Source organism: Chironomus tepperi, unplaced genomic scaffold (assembly GCF_022539635.2).
Source record: "Chironomus tepperi strain 1889 unplaced genomic scaffold, CSIRO-AGI_Ctep_v1 contig_85, whole genome shotgun sequence".
NCBI classification, from domain to species: domain Eukaryota; kingdom Metazoa; phylum Arthropoda; class Insecta; order Diptera; family Chironomidae; genus Chironomus; species Chironomus tepperi.
The window spans coordinates 9,432,173-9,453,311 of record NW_027226207.1 but is presented as its reverse complement, the minus strand read 5'-3'; the positions used below and the strand labels follow the sequence as shown (position 1 = coordinate 9,453,311).

Below are 21,139 nucleotides of genomic sequence, written 5' to 3'. Positions count from 1 at the left end.
CTTTCCCTCCTTTATTCCTTCCTTTTCATCCCCAATGTACTAAACTAAACAATTCGTTAAGAATCCACAAAAAAGAGAGAACTTCGAACAAATTGAATTTAAATGACAAATTGATTACAAACCTCAACTTTCTGAACAATCTTTCCAGTTGTATGCTGTTGCTTCCTTCTTGTACTAATATATGTCGTACTTGTGTTCATTCTATGCAAATGTGAATTCTCATCAAATCCTTTTAAAAGAAGATAAAAGAAGGCAAAAAATCGATAAAAATGTCATTTGAGATAAATTTTCATCATATGGACATTTAGATATGATTCTTTGACTTTATATGGATTATTCTAGATGAATTATGAGAATTTATGTATAAAGAAGCATCCTTGATAAGAATATAAACTCATTTATTTGCACGATACAATAAAAAATGTCATTCATACACACAAAATAAGCTTAAAAGTATATCCTAAAAAATTATTATCGTAACTCTTTTTTAATGTCACTTAACATACAAAAAATGCTTCCGAACCAAAACATTTCCAACCTTTTTTAATGTCTTATTTTGGTGTTTTTCAGGTGGAATGTCATGTTAATAATATTTATCACTAATCTATTTGCACATATCATGTTTATTGTGAGTTGTTTGGTACGAATATAAAGCGTTTTCATGCGATTACTTGAAAAAAATCAATTCCTAAATTACTGCTGACGTGTTGAGAACGAGGAAATCTTCCGATCGACAGAAAAGAAGAAGGTTCTGGCCCGGAGCTTTTGAGGTTCTGATTAACTTTGTAATTAACACCAAAAAGAGGCCACTTCCATTGTGATGTCGAAAATTGATGACCATCGACTAGGTTTAGCGAAGCCTAAAAAGCTCTGTGGTGGAGCCTCCTTCATTTATGTCGCTCGGGTCTATAAAATTCTGAAATAAATCCCGTAGATACATTATTTATGAATTCTGGGACCCGAATTTATTTTAATTTTAGGTGGTTGAAAGTGCGGTTCATTTAAAATTGCAGGTTTAGAGACAAAAATTGCAGGCATGCACTTGAATGAACTCCGAAAATTGCAGATGTGCAATCAGGGTTGTTAAAAGCAGAATCTGGTGTGTTTTGAAAATATGTCACAGGTAAAAATGTGTGGATATGTGTAGAAAATGTGTGAATATCCACATATATCTACACATTTCCACACATATCCACACATTTTTCCCTGTCACACATGAAATATGTGACATATGTGTACACATTCTGTAAAACAACCCTCAAAGTAGACTCGGATTTTGGATGAAAAAGTCAATTTCCAAACCTTAGTAGAAACCATAATCTTGATTAACATGTCCCAAAATCCGATATAGTTCAATAACCACTAACCCAGACTGTAACCCCAAAAAACAATCATATTATTATAGATCTAATTAAAAATATTTCTATGACCTCATATCGTTCTTACATCTGATAAAATGCTGGATTTTAAAAATAACTACATTTTGCTGCATTTTCATTTGAAACAAACATTATCGCATCTCCAATTCTCATTATTACTATATGGTTATTTGTTCATATGTGACGTCGTATAACCACACTTGACTCAATTAATGCAAGCATAACGTTAAAAATAAATGCTTTCAAATTCATTCTAATTAATCCCCTTTGATTGGGGTGACCAGATGATTTTCGCGAAATATCGGGATACTTTTTGGGTGCTTTGTCGTGCATGAAGACACAACAAGAGCAATTATACAGCAGATGTTTATCCTACCTTTGAACCTTTTTTTAACAGCAATGCTTTAACAGTGACTTAAAAATAAATGCTGTGCTTGTGTTTGATGTTGATTGTTGGCTTTTATGAATGTCATGTGTATAATTCCGAACAATACAATATTCAAGCCAAATTGCATGAAACAGGCAATATAGTGCCTGAAAACTGCGTCACACTACGGATATCATCATGACAACTTAAAAACGAGTCCGGACGACACAAATGACGGGAGTATCCGTCACAGATAATTTTATTAACACAAAATGGTCTGTCTTAAGGCAGCCACACGAAGGCAACTTCTAGTTGGCATCAATAAATGTATCCGGGAGGCTAAAACGATCTGTGGAAGAGCTTATTTTATTTGTGTCACTAGAGGTTGCAATGTCTTTGCGTGAATGTTGTACCTCTAAAAAAAGTCAACAGATATGATGCATATAGGATATCCGAAGTGGCACAATGTGCCAAATATTGACCAGAATGCGCTTTCACAGTGCCGTCAGGATAACTTTCCGTCCTACCTTTAATAAGGTGATACAGCGGTTCCCTAGCAAGTACAGTGTGCTGATCGGGATATGCTTTAAAATGTCTAATTTAATCATCAACAGAAGACATCATAAAAAGCAAAAATTAGGTCATTCCTATCACAATTCGTTGATTCTTTTAATACATCCTTTCCATTAAAACTCTCTTTGAAGTTAAGCATTTAGAATATTTAAGTCCTTGAATCCTCAACAACATTTTAAAAATACAGCAATTAACATTACAAATTATATGAAGTAATTTGCACAGAACGACATTAATTGCGTGGTCTGTTTACATATTCACTGTTCACAACGGAGTTGTCGTGAAAATTTAATTTACTTGACATTAATTTTCCAACATTGTGCTGTATTCTATCACTGAATAGAGCTTTACAATTCAAACAAAAATTCAATTATTTCTCGTGAAATGTGTGATTAATTGCTGCACAAAGTATGTGATGAAGTGGAACTTGTTTAAAGAGTTTAAAAAAATGAAGAATCTTAAGTGCTGTTTGAGAATGCAGTGTTTGCTTTTAAAGAAGGAACTATTAGATTGATGTTGGGGGAGGGTAGATTCGTTTGGGGAGCAACAGGGAAGTAGTAAGTTTGATATTCTAACTAGACTCATCTTCCTCTGCCCTGAATAAGCATCTATGGAGCTGATTTCTAATATTAAATGAGAAAGGCTGCCCCGAGCGACCCAATGCAGCAAACAGCATTATTTGACAGAAAAATGGCTTAAAATCAGTCATCGTGGTGCCGTCAGGGTAGCTCAGAGCCCGAAGATGACTCGAATTTTGTATGCAGTCGATTCGACTAGACTCAAGCGCTAGCAGGCAAAGAGCTTGCTTTCAAGAGCAAAGCAGGCTAAGAATAACTAGTACACTAAGTAGAGCAAGCTATCAAGAGCAAACCTGTTAGGGAAGTCAACTATTCAATCCAAAATCCGAGTCGATTTCGAGCTCTAGGGCAATTTTACGATTTACCGACACTAAGGCGACGTATTAGACCCCAGCAAACACACTGTGCTGTTCGTCAATGAATCATAATCACCATTGTAAGTCTACCAAACCAACCAATCACTAGTTCACCATAATTAGACACAATACTAAATCATGTCCATCGCACCATATCAGTAACCTCTTTCAATTAGTACAATACAAGCCAAATACACCAACAACAGCATCTCAAATGAGTCTACTGATGTAATTAAAACTTCAATCATTTAATGTAATTAAAATCCATGATTCAGTTCCCATTAATTATCCGCACACTTTATTAGCACAACTTTTTTTGCTCTCTATAGCCATACGAAGCTGTTTATGAAACAAATTATCAAAGTAAATACAGTACAATTAGTCAGCATACCAAGGGTCCATCGCTATCACTGAATTGGAAAATTAAAGTCGAATTTGGAATCAAAATGCTAATGACCTCTTAAAGTCCGTGCTAATGATTTGATTAAATTGTAGGAAATGAAAATCATTTCATTATCACGTCCATCGACTGTGAAAATTATTTAAGCAAACTAAAAGTTTTGTGGCTGTTTGACTTCCTGCTCTTCTTCTTGTTGGATGGATGGAAGAGTTGGGTATGGGGATCAAGTTCATAAGGCTTAAGATTTATAAATATTAAGGAATGTTGTTTGAAAAAAATGTCACAACTGTCATGCTCTATAAAAAACAATTAAGATGAGAGCAGACCCAAATCAAAATTGAATGCCGACGTTTTGGGTCTCTTTTGGATAGAGGAAGCTTTAAAGATGAAGAAATTCACATGCAAAAATGTCTATAAATATTTATTTTGGATGGAATGACTTTTAATAACATCATAGACTACTGGTGGAATTTTGAAAATTTCGATGGCATATCCATTAAGAGTCAATTTGGGAACGAGTGTTTGGGGGAGATCAATAAATAAACATTTAAGGACTCCCGAGTATACAAAGAGCGTGCTCAGTTTTGTGAGCACGCTTCTGAGCATGCTCAAATTCATCGTTTTACGTGCTCACCATAGCATGCTCAACTGAGCACGCTCATGAGCACACTCTGAATGTGCTCTCGAAAAATAAAAAAATTTTTTGAGCGTGCTCAGGTGAGCACGTTCACCTGAGCATGCTCGTGAGCATACTCAAAATCAAAATTCTGATGTACTCACCTGAGCACACTACTGAGCATGCTCTTGAGCACATCTTAAGCATGCTCATGCAAAATGACATTTTAAATATTAGCATGCTCATCTGAGCATACTCTTGAGCATGCTCCTGAGCATACTCTTGAGCATGCTCCTGAGCATATCTTGAGCATGCTCGTGTATTATACCACATTTTATTTTAACATGCTCACCTGAGCACATCGTTGAGCATGCTCAAGAGCACACTCTGAGCACAACGAGAAAATGTGGTTTATGAAAATTCAGCATGCTCACCTGAGCACATCGTTGAGCATGCTCAAGAGCACACTCTGAGCACAACAAGAAAATGTGGTTTGTGAAAATTCAGCATGCTCACCTGAGCACATCGTTGAGCATGCTCTTGAGCACATTCTGAGCACAACGTGGAAATGCGGTTTGTGAAATTTCAGCATGCTCACCTGAGCACATCGTTGAGCATGCTCAAGAGCACACTCTGAGCACAACGTGAAAATGTAGTTTATGAAATTTCAGCGTGCTCACCTGAGCACATCGTTGAGCATGCTCAAGAGCACACTCTGAGCACAACGAGAAAATGTGGTTGATGAATTTTCAGCGTGCTCACCTGAGCACATCGTTGAGCATGCTCAAGAGCACACTCTGAGCACAACAAGAAAATGTGGTTTGTGAAAATTCAGCATGCTCACCTGAGCACATCGTTGAGCATGCTCTTGAGCACATTCTGAGCACAACGTGGAAATGCGGTTTGTGAAATTTCAGCATGCTCACCTGAGCACATCGTTGAGCATGCTCAAGAGCACACTCTGAGCACAATGAGAAAATGTAGTTTATGAAATTTCAGCGTGCTCACCTGAGCACATCGTTGAGCATGCTCAAGAGCACACTCTGAGCACAACGTGAAAATGTAGTTTATGAAATTTCAGCGTGCTCACCTGAGCACATCGTTGAGCATGCTCAAGAGCACACTCTGAGCACAACGTGGAAATGTGGAAAATCTTGGAAAATCTATGAAAATTATCCACCTGAAAATATAGTGAAACACCGAAAAAAATAACCAAAAAGCTCTTAAAATTAATCAGTAAAATACATAACATTTATATATGGTTTTTGCCATATATAAATTATTAGGTAAAATACAGCGGTGGCGTAATGGTTAAGGCGATGGTCTCATATAGCAACGAAGCGGTCTCAGGTTCGAATCCAGGTGTAAGCGAAATTTTCTAATTTTGGTTTTTTCAGATTATTAATTAAACAGAATTTATTACATTAACATTTTCTAATACTACTAATATTATAGGATTAAAAAAGTACACTCTCTCTCTCCTTAAGTGAAATTAATTAATTTTTTTTAAATTTTGCATATTTATGTATGCTTAGTGAGCATACTCAGTGAGCATGCTCTTGAGTATTCTCGTTGAGCATGCTCCTAAGTATGCTCTGAGCATGCTCAACTTTATGTCACATGACACTTTTCAAAAAATGTCTCATGTCACACCACATTCTAGAGCATGCTTACGATGTGCTCTGAGCACGTTAAAAGAGCATGCTCTCTGAGCGTGCTCAGAAGCGTAAAGTAGTGACATCAGATTTTGTATGAAAGAGCATGCTCACACTAGCGTGCTCAGGGAAAATTTGAGCATGCTCTTAGCGTGCTCTTTGTACACTCGGGACTGTTATCTTCAAAGGAGACATTTTACTCAAATTATTGCAAATATAGGCAGAGTAAGTTCAGAGCAACGATCACGAGCATGCTCATCTTGTATATTTAAGGTAAGCAAGCTCTCAAGAGCATGTATTTTGCCTGTTGTGGTGGTTTAAAGGGTTACTTGCAACAATTTATAGAACTAATCATAGGGTGACCATAGAAGGAATACATCAACAAGTGAGAAAAGGATAGCAACGTCTCGACAAAAATACAGAAGATGGTTTAACTAACTGAAAATCTTGGATACAACAGTAGAACATTGAACTAATTGTTTACTAGATGGGATTTAGAACATCTTGAGACTTCCTTGATGTCGATGCTATGCCGAGAATCTGTCCAAGCCCCTTTTTTTGAACAAAATTCTTAATATGCTGGTCCATCTCTTAGGTTCTTCCTTTAGTTTTTGTTTTCACGTCCTGCATCTATTATTCTTGATCTAAGAACAGCTAGGGCCAAACTAGGCCTATATTCCAATTTTTAAATACTGATTTACACCACAATATCCTTGATATTCCAGAATGGTGACGAAAAACGGCTCAATATCATCTAACAATGTTGAACTAATGCTGTGATAGTGTATTGTTTCCTTTATTTTGTTAAGTTGCAAAGCCTAGTAGTACTGATTGCAAGAATTTCTCTTGCGAGCCTGAATTATTGTAAAAAGCAGTGATGATAGAGACAGTATTTGGGATTGGAAATTGACATGCAAAAGCCAACGATAGGGTCAGTTTCAGACAGCATCTGAGGCAGGTTATGGATCCTCTGTATTGCCAACGGATTAAATAAGTAAGTAAATCACGGAAGTAAGTAAAATCCAGTTGCATTAGGCTCCAAATTTTTGATTTTCTCAGGGATTTTTCCAAAAAAAAAAACTAATATTTTACTAAAACTAACGCAAACTGATTACCCCTCACAAAATGATACCCCAACATACACAATAAAAAAAATAATTCTAAAGACAATCACAATTAAAAATGCTATAAACTCATCACATGACTATAAATTATCTAAAAATCTTATTGATTGAACATCCATGCTTTAAAATGACAAAATCCATTCCAATAATTCAAAATGCACATCATGTATAAAAGGCACATATGTAAATGTAATCTGATCATCACAAACGTTAAAGTCTATATATCTATGCCTATATGTATCTATAAAAGCCATTTGAACTGCGAACATATTCATCATTCTATCTATTTAAAGTAAAGAAAAATGACAGTCAAAAAAAAGAGGAACTGAAAAGTAACAGAGCTTGAATATTTGTATGTTATTAATGCTTGGTTAATTTTTCATGATTTTTGTGCATAAATTGATGTGTCTTTCGTACCATTAACTCGAACGTCACCATTATAATAATCATCATTTTTAACGATGCGATTAGTTTTGTTAATACAAGTTTGTTGATGATTTAATGCTAAAAATATACTTTCCCCATTATTGGGATATCTTTCACGAGTACCTCTTAAACGACGAGCAAAAAACTTCTGAAATCCTGGTATACGGTACAGTACGGCAATGAAGCATGCTTTAAAACGTGAATTCATTAGACCGTAGATTATTGGATTGTAGCAGCCTGTAATATAAAAGAGGAGAAAATGTGATAAATTATTATGGATTTATGAATGAATTGTATGGGATTGGATAGGTGGACCGATTTTGTGTGGTGATTTTTTTAAAGGTTTAATTGCATAATACTCTAAAATTTGATGATGATGTCCTCAATGGCACTCATTACGTGACCAGAAAATCAATTTTTTCAGGAACTCCCCCACTCTCTAAGACTGAGCTCAAGGTTGATTTGGTATTGGAAATTAAGAGACTACTTCGAGCTATACAGTCAAAGTTCAGGTACAGATGCCAATTGGCTTGGACTATCCCTACTAGATAAGTAGTCTGCTGACGTCTGTTCGGGGATTTGATATCTAAACCAGAGTTTGCTGAATTTTGGAACTATTGACAATAAGTGTCCAAACAGACACGAATTGAGAGGCTCCAGTTAAACCAATTGAGAGAACCCATGTATTATAGAGTCTGAACTCCAGTGGAAATGCTAATAAGTGAATGACTCCCCAAGTAAACATGTCAAAGGCTGTTCAAAGGTTCATATTCCAACTTACACTTAATATCAGACCTTTATGAATGAATTTGAATGAAACAGCAACAAAAGTCATCTTACTTTCATTCAAAATTCGCCTCAACATACCAAATTACCTCACATCTCAACCAAATCCAATCAACTTGTCCTTTTCAAACTCATTCAATTGTCAACAATTTTTGCTAATTTTCATCATCACATTCACAATCATTAACCAATATCTCAGTCATTAAACTTTTTTGTTGGCTTCAAACAGCAGCAAACATAATTAAAGTCGTTAAGGAGATTGACACTTGAATTGATTTTTTGCGAAAATGTCAAATCCTTGATATTTGCAACAGTCTTTTAATATGCTTTTGAAATTGCGTGTTGCAGACTGTATTTTTTGGGTGTCTTCTTGTTGACTGCTGCTTGGTGATTTTTTCAACTTTATTAGTAATTGTATTAATAGATCAACCTTGTTGTGTTTTTTTGGGATGGTAATTGGATTGGTGGGAATTTTGGTGTGATGAATTTTGATGAATTTTTAATTGATTGGATTGTTTGGTTTAGATATATAGGGGCTAGAGTTAATGTTCCTTAAAGTCCGAAAACCGAAGACCGGAGACCGGAGACCGAACACCGAAGACCGAAGACCGAAGACCGAAGATCGAACTTCGATCTCCGAAATCCGAAGTCCGAAGTCCGAAGTCCGTAGTCCGAAATCCGAAATCCGAAATCCGAAGTCCGAAGTCCGAAGTCCGAAGTCTGAAATCCGGAGTCCGAAGTCCAAAATCCAAAATCCGAAGTCCAAAGTCCGAAATCCGAAGTCCGAAGTCCGTAGTCCGTAGTCCGAAATCCGAAATCCGAAATCCGAAGTCCGAAGTCCGAAATCCGAAATCCGAAATCCGAAGTCCGAAGTCCGAAGTCCGTAGTCCGAAATCAGAAGTCCGAAGTCCGACAACCTGTGAAGATTACCTAGGAAGTCTCATTCTTGACCAGTGTCATTTTGTGACGGATTTGGAAGTAGGGGGGTGAGTGCTTGATATTTAGGTTAGATTTTAAGGGTTCTTGTCACAACAAATCGTAGAAATTTTAAGATTTTCTTTCAAAAAAGGAGGATAAGCTGAAGGGTTGACCACAGTCCACCCTGAATATCCTCTGGCTCTACATCTTTAATCATTCAAATAAGCTCACATCAAAATTATATAAAAATATGTCCATGTCCCAATCTAATCCCCATCATTCTCATGTAATCCCCTCAAAAACAAATAACAAAATCCACATTCAAAAGCTTCCATTAAAGTAGCAACCGAGTCTAACTTAAGTCCAAATCAAATTTATTGCTCTCATAAAGTAAAATGAAATAAACCTAAAATCGCATTAAAGCTCTCTTTTTTTGCATAACATCAAAAGAAAATAAAATTTTGTTGTGTCTCATTTTGCTTTTATGTGCAAACTCAGTGAAATTCCGAAAATATTTTGAGGCAATAAATAATGCGATAAATTTTTTGTTGCATGAGGGTTTGGCAACGTATTGGACATTTTTATTGTCAAGTATCTGTAACAACGATTATGATCATCTATGAGACATTTGGGGGCTTGCTGATGAGAAAATTTAATGGTAAAAATAAACAGGATTGGGTATAGCTAGTTATGCTGGTAATTAGGAGTGATTAATTGTTAATGTAGACATGATTGGAGAATTAGGTGGAATAAGGGACGTCATGTGGTGTTGTGAATTTGTCTTGTTGCATGCTAATTATTAATTGCCCGAGCTACAATTCCGACATGAAGCTTATAAGGTTCCGACATGGAGCTTATAAGGTTCCGACATGGAGCTTATAAGGTTCCGACATGGAGCTTATACGGTTCCGACTTGGAGCTTATATGGTTCCGACATGGAGGTTATAAGGTTCCGACTTGGAGCTTATAAGTTTCCGACATGGAGCTTATAAGGTTCCGACGTGGAGCTTATAAGGTTCCGACTTGGAGCTTATAAGGCTTCGCTAAACCTCTTTAATTTACAGCTTTTAAAGCTTAACAGACTTGAAAGCTCCTGTGTGGATCATTCTTCATCTGTATCACTCGGCTACAAGAGCCTCAACATGAATCAGAAGCTAAATTCACTTTCAAAACATCGACATTTCTTACAGCACTCTCTAAACGATTCTGTAATCTATGACATGTCACCTGCCACCTGCTGCTTTCCTGCGATATTTCATTGCATTTCTTTCAAAACATCAACACCCCAAAAAGAAGTCTCCACACCTAGTAAATTAGATGATAAATTTGATATTTCAACAAAACATGTGTTTTTTGCGGTGTTAAGCCTCTACCCATCACACAGAAAGCTCATTAATAATTTTACGATCAATAACTTCTATCATCGTTTATATTGAGGTATATTATTAGATAAATCGCAAATAAATCGTGTAATCGCGTACAAGGATGTAAGGTGGCAATCATTTTTTATCTTAAGGCATATAAATTTATTGATAGTCAATTACAAACGGTTTGTTGGAAATGGCACTTGATGCAGAATCATTAAGATGTCAATTGACGATTTGGAGTTGAGTGCATGTGGAGTCGAGTAAAGTGGTCAGGACCCTAATATTGAGGCGACTTCAAAGTGAAAACTTTTGGAGTCCGGATTCCCAAAGTACTGCAAATTCTGAAGTCGAGTCTAGTCATGCCAACATTTAAACACAAAATTCGTATCAAATTGGAGCTTCTAATCACGTGAAGAGTCCTAATCAGACTTTTTGGTCCACAGGCAATTGTTAAAGTTCATTTAGAGAGAAATCGTTAGAACGGAAGCCGATGACACCTTTCTACAGAGAGCGATCGATTGTTAATATCACTCGCCATCGGTAATGACTAGCCACCGGTGGCTCTCGATAGAAGGAAACAACAAAAAACCGAATGTAGTCGTTTGTCAACTCGGCAGTATAATGTCTTCTTTGTCAGGTATTAATGCCGAGCGACACAATCCCAAACAGCACAAATCGATTAATCGATCCAAAATCTGACACCAGCAAGGCATTGACACACGTTTCATCCAAATGAAATCGGATATAGAGTAACAATGCCTTGGTCACCAGGTTGACATTTTTCTGGCAAAATTAAAGATTTAAATTGAATCCAGCACCAAACCAAAGTCACGCCAGTTTGATGCCGAATTTTGGATCAATTGACCGTCTTGTGCATTTGAGAAATGATGATTATAATGCTATATTGCGAGCAGCTCAGTAAAATTCTCATTTAATCTACATTTTCTGACTTGACAGAACGTTCCATATTATCATAATACGCAACACTAAACATTCATCATTTTATGAAAATTGCAAACGTTTCAAATTATTTGCATCTATTGACTTTCTAGATCATATTAGAGAGGTTATGAACTATGGAAGTAAATGAATGACTTTATGCATCTCCATGCAATTCAATTGAATTTGCATTTCCAATTCCAATTTATTAATCATATTTTCTCCTTACTAATGCTCAATTTCAATTAAGAATTTATGCTAACTTCAATTTATTCAATTCTAGTCTAATAATGCATGCATAACATGCATAACATCAAATTCTTGGTATTAATCTGTTGCATTTGTAAAGTATTGAGTAAAAACCTTTCCTTTTGCCTGCAACAATGATTTCATTTATCCATGAAATTACCTTAATTCAATCATACTAATGGAAAGTTCATGATAATAGCCAATAGACCTATGGCTACCATACAAATTAAAAATATTGTATATTCAACTCATTTCATAATAGCTGCATGAAATTAAAAAAAAAAAAGTCCATGGATGATGAATAATATTGAATGCAATTGCGAAAATTTCATTTAAAAAAAGGTATTGAAGAGAGTCAGCATGTCGTTTTGTTGTAGGAGAAAGTACCCGAGAAGAAAATATCATTTTGAAGTCATACATGTAACTTAATTAATCTACATGATACCATGCAGTTGGAGATGTAACATTGTAGGGGTTTTGTTGGATTGAAACTTATGGAATTTATGAAGATTAACGATTTTCATTTAAATTTGGATGTATGAGACGCTTTGAAGATTAGGATGCAGTTTATGTGCAACTGTTGAATTGTATGGATGATTTGGAATGAATGTTTGGAGATTTTCAGCTTAATTGAATTTAATTTTGATTGAAAATTGCAATGCAACCTCAAAATTGCTCAATTTACTGCAATTTACTGCAAACAACCCTGAGCACTGGATCTTTGTTAGAAATTAGAGCAGATAATTCACAAGTTTTATGAGGGCTGATTACTGTAGGGCATAAAATTAGACTAAATTTTGAGTTTTACTATTCGAGACATTTTTGAAAGTTAGATCTTTGTGTTGACAAGTGAAGCACGAGTCTCCTAACTAGTCCAGAACTCATGACCGTTTAGTCGGTATCACAATGTTTAGGAACCAAAGTACGAAGCCGTTCCGCTGCTTTAACTCACCAAAGGTGGGACAAAAATGCTAAAAATCATTGAGTTATCGCTTTAAAGTAGGGTTGGGCAAATATTCGAATATATTCGCATACGATTTTGCCTAGCCCTATTTTAAAGCATTAAATATTGCTGATTGATAGAGATATGCTGAATTCCTGCTTAAAACTAAGTCAGCACAAATGAAAAAGACTCAGGTTAAGATCTTTCAATAATACAGAATTGATGCCGCCTCCGTTTGGCGTCCATATGACTGCAAAAAATAAATTCCTCAATGGTATGAGCGTTGTAGAGCCTTAAGAGCTCCATACCGAACCCTTCTTCATTTCTGTCACTCGAGTATCTATCAACTCAGTGACTATTCCCAACATTTAACCGATTTCCGACAACAAATCCACTTCAGAACCCCTATAAACCAACAAGATGATCAACATATGTGATGTATTAAGCTAAGGTACAATACTTGACTTCACTGCATGTTCATTTACAATGGAAACAAGATAAAGTATACACACATAAATTCATAATATACAATAAAATTAATTTAAAATAACCACAATTGTCGGGTATTCATTTTTTTTGTTGTATTTTGTATGGAAGTAAGTACACAATGTAATATATCGTCTACATGTTGAATAATTAATCATCACATTGCAGTAATTGAAGTTAATTTTATTATTATCTAGCTACTTGCTATATCAAATTTCCGACATAAAATTTGACATGAGCTTGTAAAAAAAGGGATTCCATTAATCATCCATTTCTAGTCCGAAAAATTATTTCATTTCACTTCTATTGTGAGGCTATTACATAATATGCAGCAATTGGTGTATTTAATGATAGCTTAGTGGATGTTGTTGAATTTTAATTCCATCAACAACAATTTTTTTTAGAGTATTATGCAATTTAGATTGTATGAAGCTATAAATTAAAATGGAAATGGATGTATGAGAAAACCACTTACTGTGTGACATCGCTAGCCAGTGAAATGCAAACCTATAATAATGATCGTACAGTTTGATGGATATAAGAAAGAGAGAAAGAAAGACCGAAAATAGAGTGAAAGATACATTAGTTCACAGTAATATGCGAAAATATATAATATGTGTAATAAAATTGTGATGCTTTAATACAAACCATAAATATGGCAATAACGGACTTTCTGTGGACTCATCGGGGCCAAGGAGCTGTGAAAGTGATGAACAAAAAATTATTATTAATAATAAAAATTATTTAAATGAGATTATTGAAATATTTATAATAAAGAATATAATTTAGCACCACACCTACTGCTTGGGTGAACTTTACTTCTTTTCATATTTCATTATCGATTCCTATGACATTGAATGATTTATTGGCGGATGCATATTGGAGGTTTTATTTCTTTTTTGTGGTAATAATTCAGATGCAATTAAGTAAATAAGAAATTTTATTTTTTGATGGAAATCTGAGTGCGTACATAATTATCGTAAAATATCAGTTGAATTATGGCTTAAAAGTGACACCTCTTCATTGAGAATTGAAGGTTTTACATTTAGTATAGTAATGGCTAGGTAATCAATTGAACATTGATGAGCTACCCAAAATATTTGTAATCAATCTTGAACCTTCTTGAATTTAGGCACAACCTAAACTGAACTAAAAACTCTTCAAAACGGTCTGTGATTCATGGATAGATTTATCAACACCAAATGGAATGTCGACTCAATTTGGCGACTAAATGGATTCCATATAGAGGTTGGGCTTCAATTTAGTGTTGATAAAACGTTGAAAAGTTGAAAATGTTGATTCTGGTAAATTGTGGAATTAGACCAAACTCGGGACCAAATCTATTTCACTTCAGACTGGGGAATTTAAACCGAATTCGACACCAAGTCAGAGTAACCCCGAATAGGAACTAAATTTTTGATCGATCGTACGAAGAATCATTGTCAACCGACTCTGTTGGACTGGACATGTTGTAAGTAAACCTGTTGAAGCTCCAATCAATTAAGTCTAATTAAGGTAAGGTTGCCAGCAAAAGGACCAGCGCATGAAACGCATGAAGAGGCCATGGATCACAATTGATTTGTACGGTCAGTGAAGTTATTAAGTAAATAACCGATTTGTGCTATTTGAGACGAAATTTTAAAGGGACTGGGGCTAAGCTGGATATGAGAATCTTTAGAAAATGGCGATTAATGTAAAAACTTCCTTTAAAGATCAAATTACCCTGTATAAATCATTCCGGTTAATATGGCCCCTGATTCTTAAAATGCTTAAAAAAAGTGCGTATCAGAGTTATGTATTGATAAATATTTATTATTTAGTATCCAAAAATGTCATTCATAACTGCAAAAACTCCAAAATTAAATTAACTTTCCTCACAAACATTAAACAACATCACTACAGCCCATCCCCCTTCACAAATTTTTATTTCATTTTTCATTGAGAAATCCATCAAAAAAAATTCTTCTTTTTCCCTTTCATTACGCAGCAACAAAGTCACTCATCCACATTGCAATTTCGCATATAAAATTGTAAAAAAAACTTAATTTATCTAATAATCGAACTCACCATGAACAAGTTGAATGGCAGCCAGCAAAAAATGAAGACGAAGACAACTGCAAGCATCATTTTGATCATCTGAAATAAGACAAGAAGAAGTGGATTTTGGATTAATAATGATGCACATGGGGAGGTAAAAATAATTTCCAAGCGTGGAAAAATTATTGCGAGCAACAAATTAAAGTTTAATTTTAATTAAAATGAGATTAAGAGACCTTAATTACTTTATATGCTTGTTTAATGAAGCGTGGTGCCGTCGTGGGAATTTTTGGAAGTTATTGATGTACATAGATTATGGTTTGGTGGGTAATTTTGTGGATTTTTGATGTTTTTTGAGCTCATTACTGTCAATTAGGATAGATTCGAAGAGAACAGACTAGAATCAACTTTATTCCTCAATTTTTCAACTCAAAATTCATCAAAATTATTCAATTTAATTCCATTCATCAACAAAACCTATTAAATATTGCCATAACCTCAACAACACCCCACAGCTCCCATAAAGTCGAATCCAAAATGACTTTTAAATGTGAAATAATTTTTCAATAATAAAAATCACCATCAATTAATGAGTAATCAATCAAAAGTTTCTTGCATAATTTTTTCGTGGCTGTATTTCTTGCTTCTTTTTGTGCATCCCGCAGTTTATTTAAATATATTCGTAGCATTACAAATAAATAAATGGCAAAATTTGCGTTGCGAAAATTAAGATCCAGCATTAAATTAGTAATTTAGTAATTTTTGGGTCAATGAGGCAAGGGATGGACATTCTTTGGAATATTCTGTTTTTAAGCAAATCGATGGAGATTTTTGATGGATTTAGAAATATTTTGTGGATTAAAATTGAAGTTTTTTTGAGCTCTAAGTGTGATTTTGTACAAACTAGGTGACAGAGCCAGCAACAGAGTCGGATGGAAAGCCTTATGCTGTAACCTAACCTCCACATAGGAATATGATTGCAGTAAGCAAGTAAGTAAGTAAGTGTAAATAAGAGCTCGACTACGACACGAGTTTTGAATGGAGTGGAACCGACCCAAGTCAAATATTTCATACATTTTTCATAAATCCAAATCGACTTCGAGTGTCGACTCTGAAGTAAATAATAGACTTCTTATGCTCTATTAGGCCATTCAAATCACTTTCCAGTAGACAAGTATACATTAGAACTAAGCATTAACCATTGCCATTAATCAGTTGGCTACTCAAAATTCTATCATGTAACTTATGTTCACCATCAACTGCCTGACTTAATAGCATCCAAATTTCAACTTAAGCCCAGGTTTAATGGCACAAAATCTTAATTTGCAATACATAATGTAATCATACACAACTTAGAGATTTCATGGCCTGCATATGGCTTCCATGTAGGTGCTGTATCAACTTTAAGTCACTCGTTCGATCAGCATCAAACAATATTGAAATGATCTTCGACTTTATCGCTAATTTGTGAATTAATACTAAATTATGACGTATTTACGCAATTCCAAATTCATGAAATTTGACTCAACTCCAATCCCTGATTATAGAGTCCATCAACCTTCATCTCATATTTCCAACCATCCAAAATGCCCACCCATTTTCTAAATTATCACTTCCAAAAATTCATTTTCTTCATCTTCCAAAAGTAATAACAGAATCCGCCCAATTAAAAACTCTTCAACTTCCACATTTTATTACATAAATAAAAAAACAATCTACGACAGTCCAAAAAAATTTCGCATGGCTGTTAACATTTCACCTTTCACTGTCAATTAAATGCTTAATGACTTTTCAAAAAATAAAAAGAGTTTTTTCAAATATTTATTAGCTATTTTTAGCCAAAAATAACAGGTGGATGAGTGGATAGTCATTTTAATTAATACTCGACCTTCACTTTTTCCTTTTGAAACGACTCAATTAAATGGACGAAGAAGAAACTGATTTATCTGCTGTAAAATTATTTTCAGTTGATGTTTGTTTTTCTGCGAAGATGATGTCGATTTGAGGAAGATTAGTAGTGAATGTACATGTTGATACAAGTTTGAGTGGCACAAAGAGACATATGGCGGGTTGTGCGGCTTGATAAAGAGTTTAATATGGTGAATGTAATGTAGAAATCGAAGAAGAGCTGATTGTTATTAACATTGTTGCTTTATACTTGCTTTTAACTTGTAGAGACTATCCTACTGGATGTTTTGGACACTTCTGTCTTTACTTTGAGTTCTTGGTGATCAAATTCTAACAAATTCTCAAAATTAAGATAAAATTGAGGTAAAGATTGAGACAAACTTGTGGTATTCTGGTCGTAATCCTATCCAAACAGTCCAGAGATTTACCAAAGACTATTTAGTCTTGATTGCAATCTTAACAATCACTAGAAAGACACATGGAGTGAAATACGTCAAAAAAAGTAACCCCAGACAAGCGTAACTTTAGTTTGGTACCAGATTTGTCCAATCCTGACTCGAACCAGACTGTAGTGGGCAAAAATCCGTTAGAACTTGCCATTAACTAGACTTTAAGTTGCCCTTAACTGGTTTTAACGTATTTTTGTCCATCGGAGAGAATCACGCTGGCATTAAGACCCTTTTCTCTGACTTTATCAACCCGAGAGTTCTTAAATTCAACCGAAAGCTCTTAAACTATCCCATACTCCCAAATCTTCAACAATCTCCTCCAAAAAATGCGCTCAAATCCCACAAATCCCCAACTTATTCCCCACACTAACTTCCAATCATGCACTTCTTCTTCTTATTCCACATGAGCAACGACATTCATAAAGAAGAAGAGAGAGGAGTCACTTGATGCACACAGCAAGAAGTATCGATAATAAGACGTGAATTGTAAGGAAACAGCTGTAGAAAAAAAAAGCGAACGTCGAAATCAATTTTTTTATACTTCATCTTCGCATATTAAATTAAATTCTGTGATGACTCTACGTTATTATGTCCTCGATTATGTCATATGTAATGTTGAATAAAGGAAATTCCACGCATAAGAGGCCACGGATGTTGAGTAAATATTTTGAAGCATTTGACATGCTGTACAAGATTCATTAGCAAACGTCAGTGGTCGCGTGTTTATTATTTTTCGTGCATTTTGATGGAAATTAAATGATTTGAAGATGTACATGTGGATAGAATTGATGGTCAAGATGATTAAATCCTCTTCAAATTCAATTAGTTGTGTATAACTGTTTTTTTGCAATTTTAGAGTGACTTGGTGTTGAGATAGGAGAATGTGATTAATTTTTTGATGAGCATTTGATAGTTTTTTGGATGTTGAATGGTTAAAAGGTTGATGAGACGAGTACCCAAACCTGAACATATCAGCATGGTTGCTCAAATCGCTGCCTTAACTGCAAGACGTGAAGGTGACATGATGGCAAATTCCGATCCATTTGTATGGCTCAATATACTCAATATTTCAACATTTAAACCAAAAACAGCCATTCCAACCATTCCATCTTATCCACACAACCCTCAAATTCCCCACAAAAAAATATTTCCATACTCAGCATCATCAGCATCACGCTCCCAAAAACATAATCCATAATCCAACTAATTAATCAACTCACAGCCAAAAAACACACTGCTGATGTGTCACGGACATGAAATAATTGAGTTAGTTCTAATTAACTTCATCTAATTAAGACGTCTGTGTCGACAACAAAAAAAAAGGAAAGCAAAACTTCTTCGTCCATAAATAGACAGCTTTAACCAAAATCATCAATGTCATCATTAAGAGGAAATGTTAAGGAAATCACTGGGAAATCAATGAAATTGTGTTGTATAAATGTTAGAGATTTCTGAGAGTAAGGTGGATAGAATGTCAGAAGGTTGGATGCTGCAGGCTTCTTTTAACAATTACGGAGAATTTCTTAGTGATTATTGTAAAGTGATGGGCAGCTTATGAATCGATTTACAATATTGTATAGTCAAAAATATTTGGAAATGCAATGAACTGTATGCTCTGTGTGATTTCAATCGATGCGTTTCACCAATGTGTGCAGCATTCAAACATTTTCTAATAAATTTCTAAAAAACAGTCGTGATTGAATCTGGGATTGAATTAAAAATTGGATGTACACCTAAGGGTTCTCAAGACAGAGACTAAGACTTCCTGCTTTCTATCTTGAAATTTATAGAGGTTTAGGAATCTCTGCTTAGATTCAGATCTTGTAATATTACACTTGGCAAGCAGCATGTCGCGGCAAATCTCATTTGTTGCCATTAAGTTGTGAGAAAACAGTCGAGTCAGTGCTTTGAGGACAAATTATCATCATTTTGAAGGTTTTTCTATCAACACAGTGACATAGCGCCTCCCTAGCAGTAATCATGGATGTCACATGTTGCAGAAATGTCAATAAGCCCTGGTGCTAGGCAGTATGACTCTGGCCAAAGCTACAAATTCAAATGAAATCTTCCCTCAATCCAAAACCCACACAAAGCATTAATTTCTCACAATTATTACTACATATGACCAACGGGATTATTGTATCGCCTTTAAAATTTCTAGCTTTATGCTGCACGGACAGGAAGTTATGTTCTGTTAATAGACTGCAAATTATTTTGATCACTGCTATGCTTAGCTTACAGCTATTATTAGACCAAAGCCAATAATTTATGCAAAAATTTCAATACCTAGCCCCTGTTAGTTCATCCAAAAGAAAATTCTCATTAAAAACATCATGTCCATAAAATCAACACAAAATGTAGCAAAATAAGAACCGCTTCATAATGTTCATTACAGTTTTGTTGAAATGCGATAGGATGAAAATTCATAGATACACACAATTATGTGAGCCTATAATTGCTGTAATCGAGGCACAAGAAAAAAGTAAACAGCATCATCATCATTTATTACTAAATGCTTACATTTATACGAGCACTTTTTTTCTCGTTCTTCAGATAACCGCAAACATTATTCAACCTCTCACTATTTCTATTCAAATCTATATCTCTCGACTCTATGTGCATCTCACCATTCCATTTGTGAATCTTTTTACGTTTAAAAAATTTATTGAAAGCACTTCTTCATTTCACTATTAACGAGTTTTTGCATGTTTTTTGCACTTATAAGATCTGAACCGATTGGATTATTTGCAATATTATTTTCGCATTTGGAATGCTATGAGAATTTCCTGGAACAACTTATGCCGCGCTTATATCATACTGGTATCATACCGACATCATCTTCTTGCAATTTTTATACATTTTGTGAATAGCAATTTATTGAGAAAAAAGAGGTGAGATTGTTGGGAAATTTTTGGACGCGTGTGTTGAATGACTGAGTTTTATAGGTTTGCTGGTGGATTATTAGTAGCTGCATTAAGAAGAGCTTTTTCAGATTGCAACGTGCTCAATTTTGATTATATGCTGCAATTTAAGACGTCGTCATGCGGAAATCCAGTAGTTCATGTTCATCCCATTAATACTAGGCGGTAAATAACAAACCCTGAGGATGTACACCAAGGAGTGTTTTAGAAACACATTGTAGGATGTGAATCAAGTAGGAATTTCAATCCCGGGACAAAATCTTAATCCCGAGATCCCTACATTTTTTTCCAAACCCGGGATGCGGGATCTTGTGTCGCGGAATCACAAAAATCGAGTTGACGTTACTAGAACAGCATGTCAATTCATGTAGATTTTCCCTATGATTTAAACCACGTCGTTAGGATTGATTAGTAGAAACTTTACGCACTACGGAACCTTAAAGGCATTTTTTGATCCATTCTATCAATAATCCAATCATTAGGTAAATTTAGTAAGCTCTCTTCTGTTTGTATCTTGCACAAATTCAAGTCTATGCCATTATTCATTAAGTTAATGTTGCCCAGAGCTCCAAATTCAGGCTTAATCTCGGACACTAAAACTGTCGAAGCATCTATACTGGATCTACACTTTCGAAATAGAACAAATTTTGATATGATTGAGA

The 21,139-nt window shown here is 35.0% G+C and overlaps 1 protein-coding gene across 5 annotated transcripts in view; it reads right to left on the bottom strand.

Moving 5' to 3' along the window:
- The window catches only part of RYa-R (RYamide receptor), a 173,737-nt gene that overhangs the window by 2,613 nt on the left and 149,985 nt on the right, over nucleotides 1–21,139 (bottom strand). For 4 of the 5 annotated variants that reach the window (XM_070635054.1, XM_070635053.1, XM_070635055.1 and 1 more), the window contains 5 exons: nucleotides 15,230–15,298; nucleotides 13,811–13,860; nucleotides 13,638–13,669; nucleotides 7,466–7,711; nucleotides 123–229 (listed from right to left, as the gene is read on the bottom strand). In XM_070635054.1, the coding sequence (XP_070491155.1) occupies nucleotides 123–229; nucleotides 7,466–7,711; nucleotides 13,638–13,669; nucleotides 13,811–13,860; nucleotides 15,230–15,298 (504 nt within the window). The remainder of the gene's footprint in view (nucleotides 1–122; nucleotides 230–7,465; nucleotides 7,712–13,637; nucleotides 13,670–13,810; nucleotides 13,861–15,229; nucleotides 15,299–21,139) is intronic. The other variant, XM_070635057.1, reaches the window with a different exon arrangement.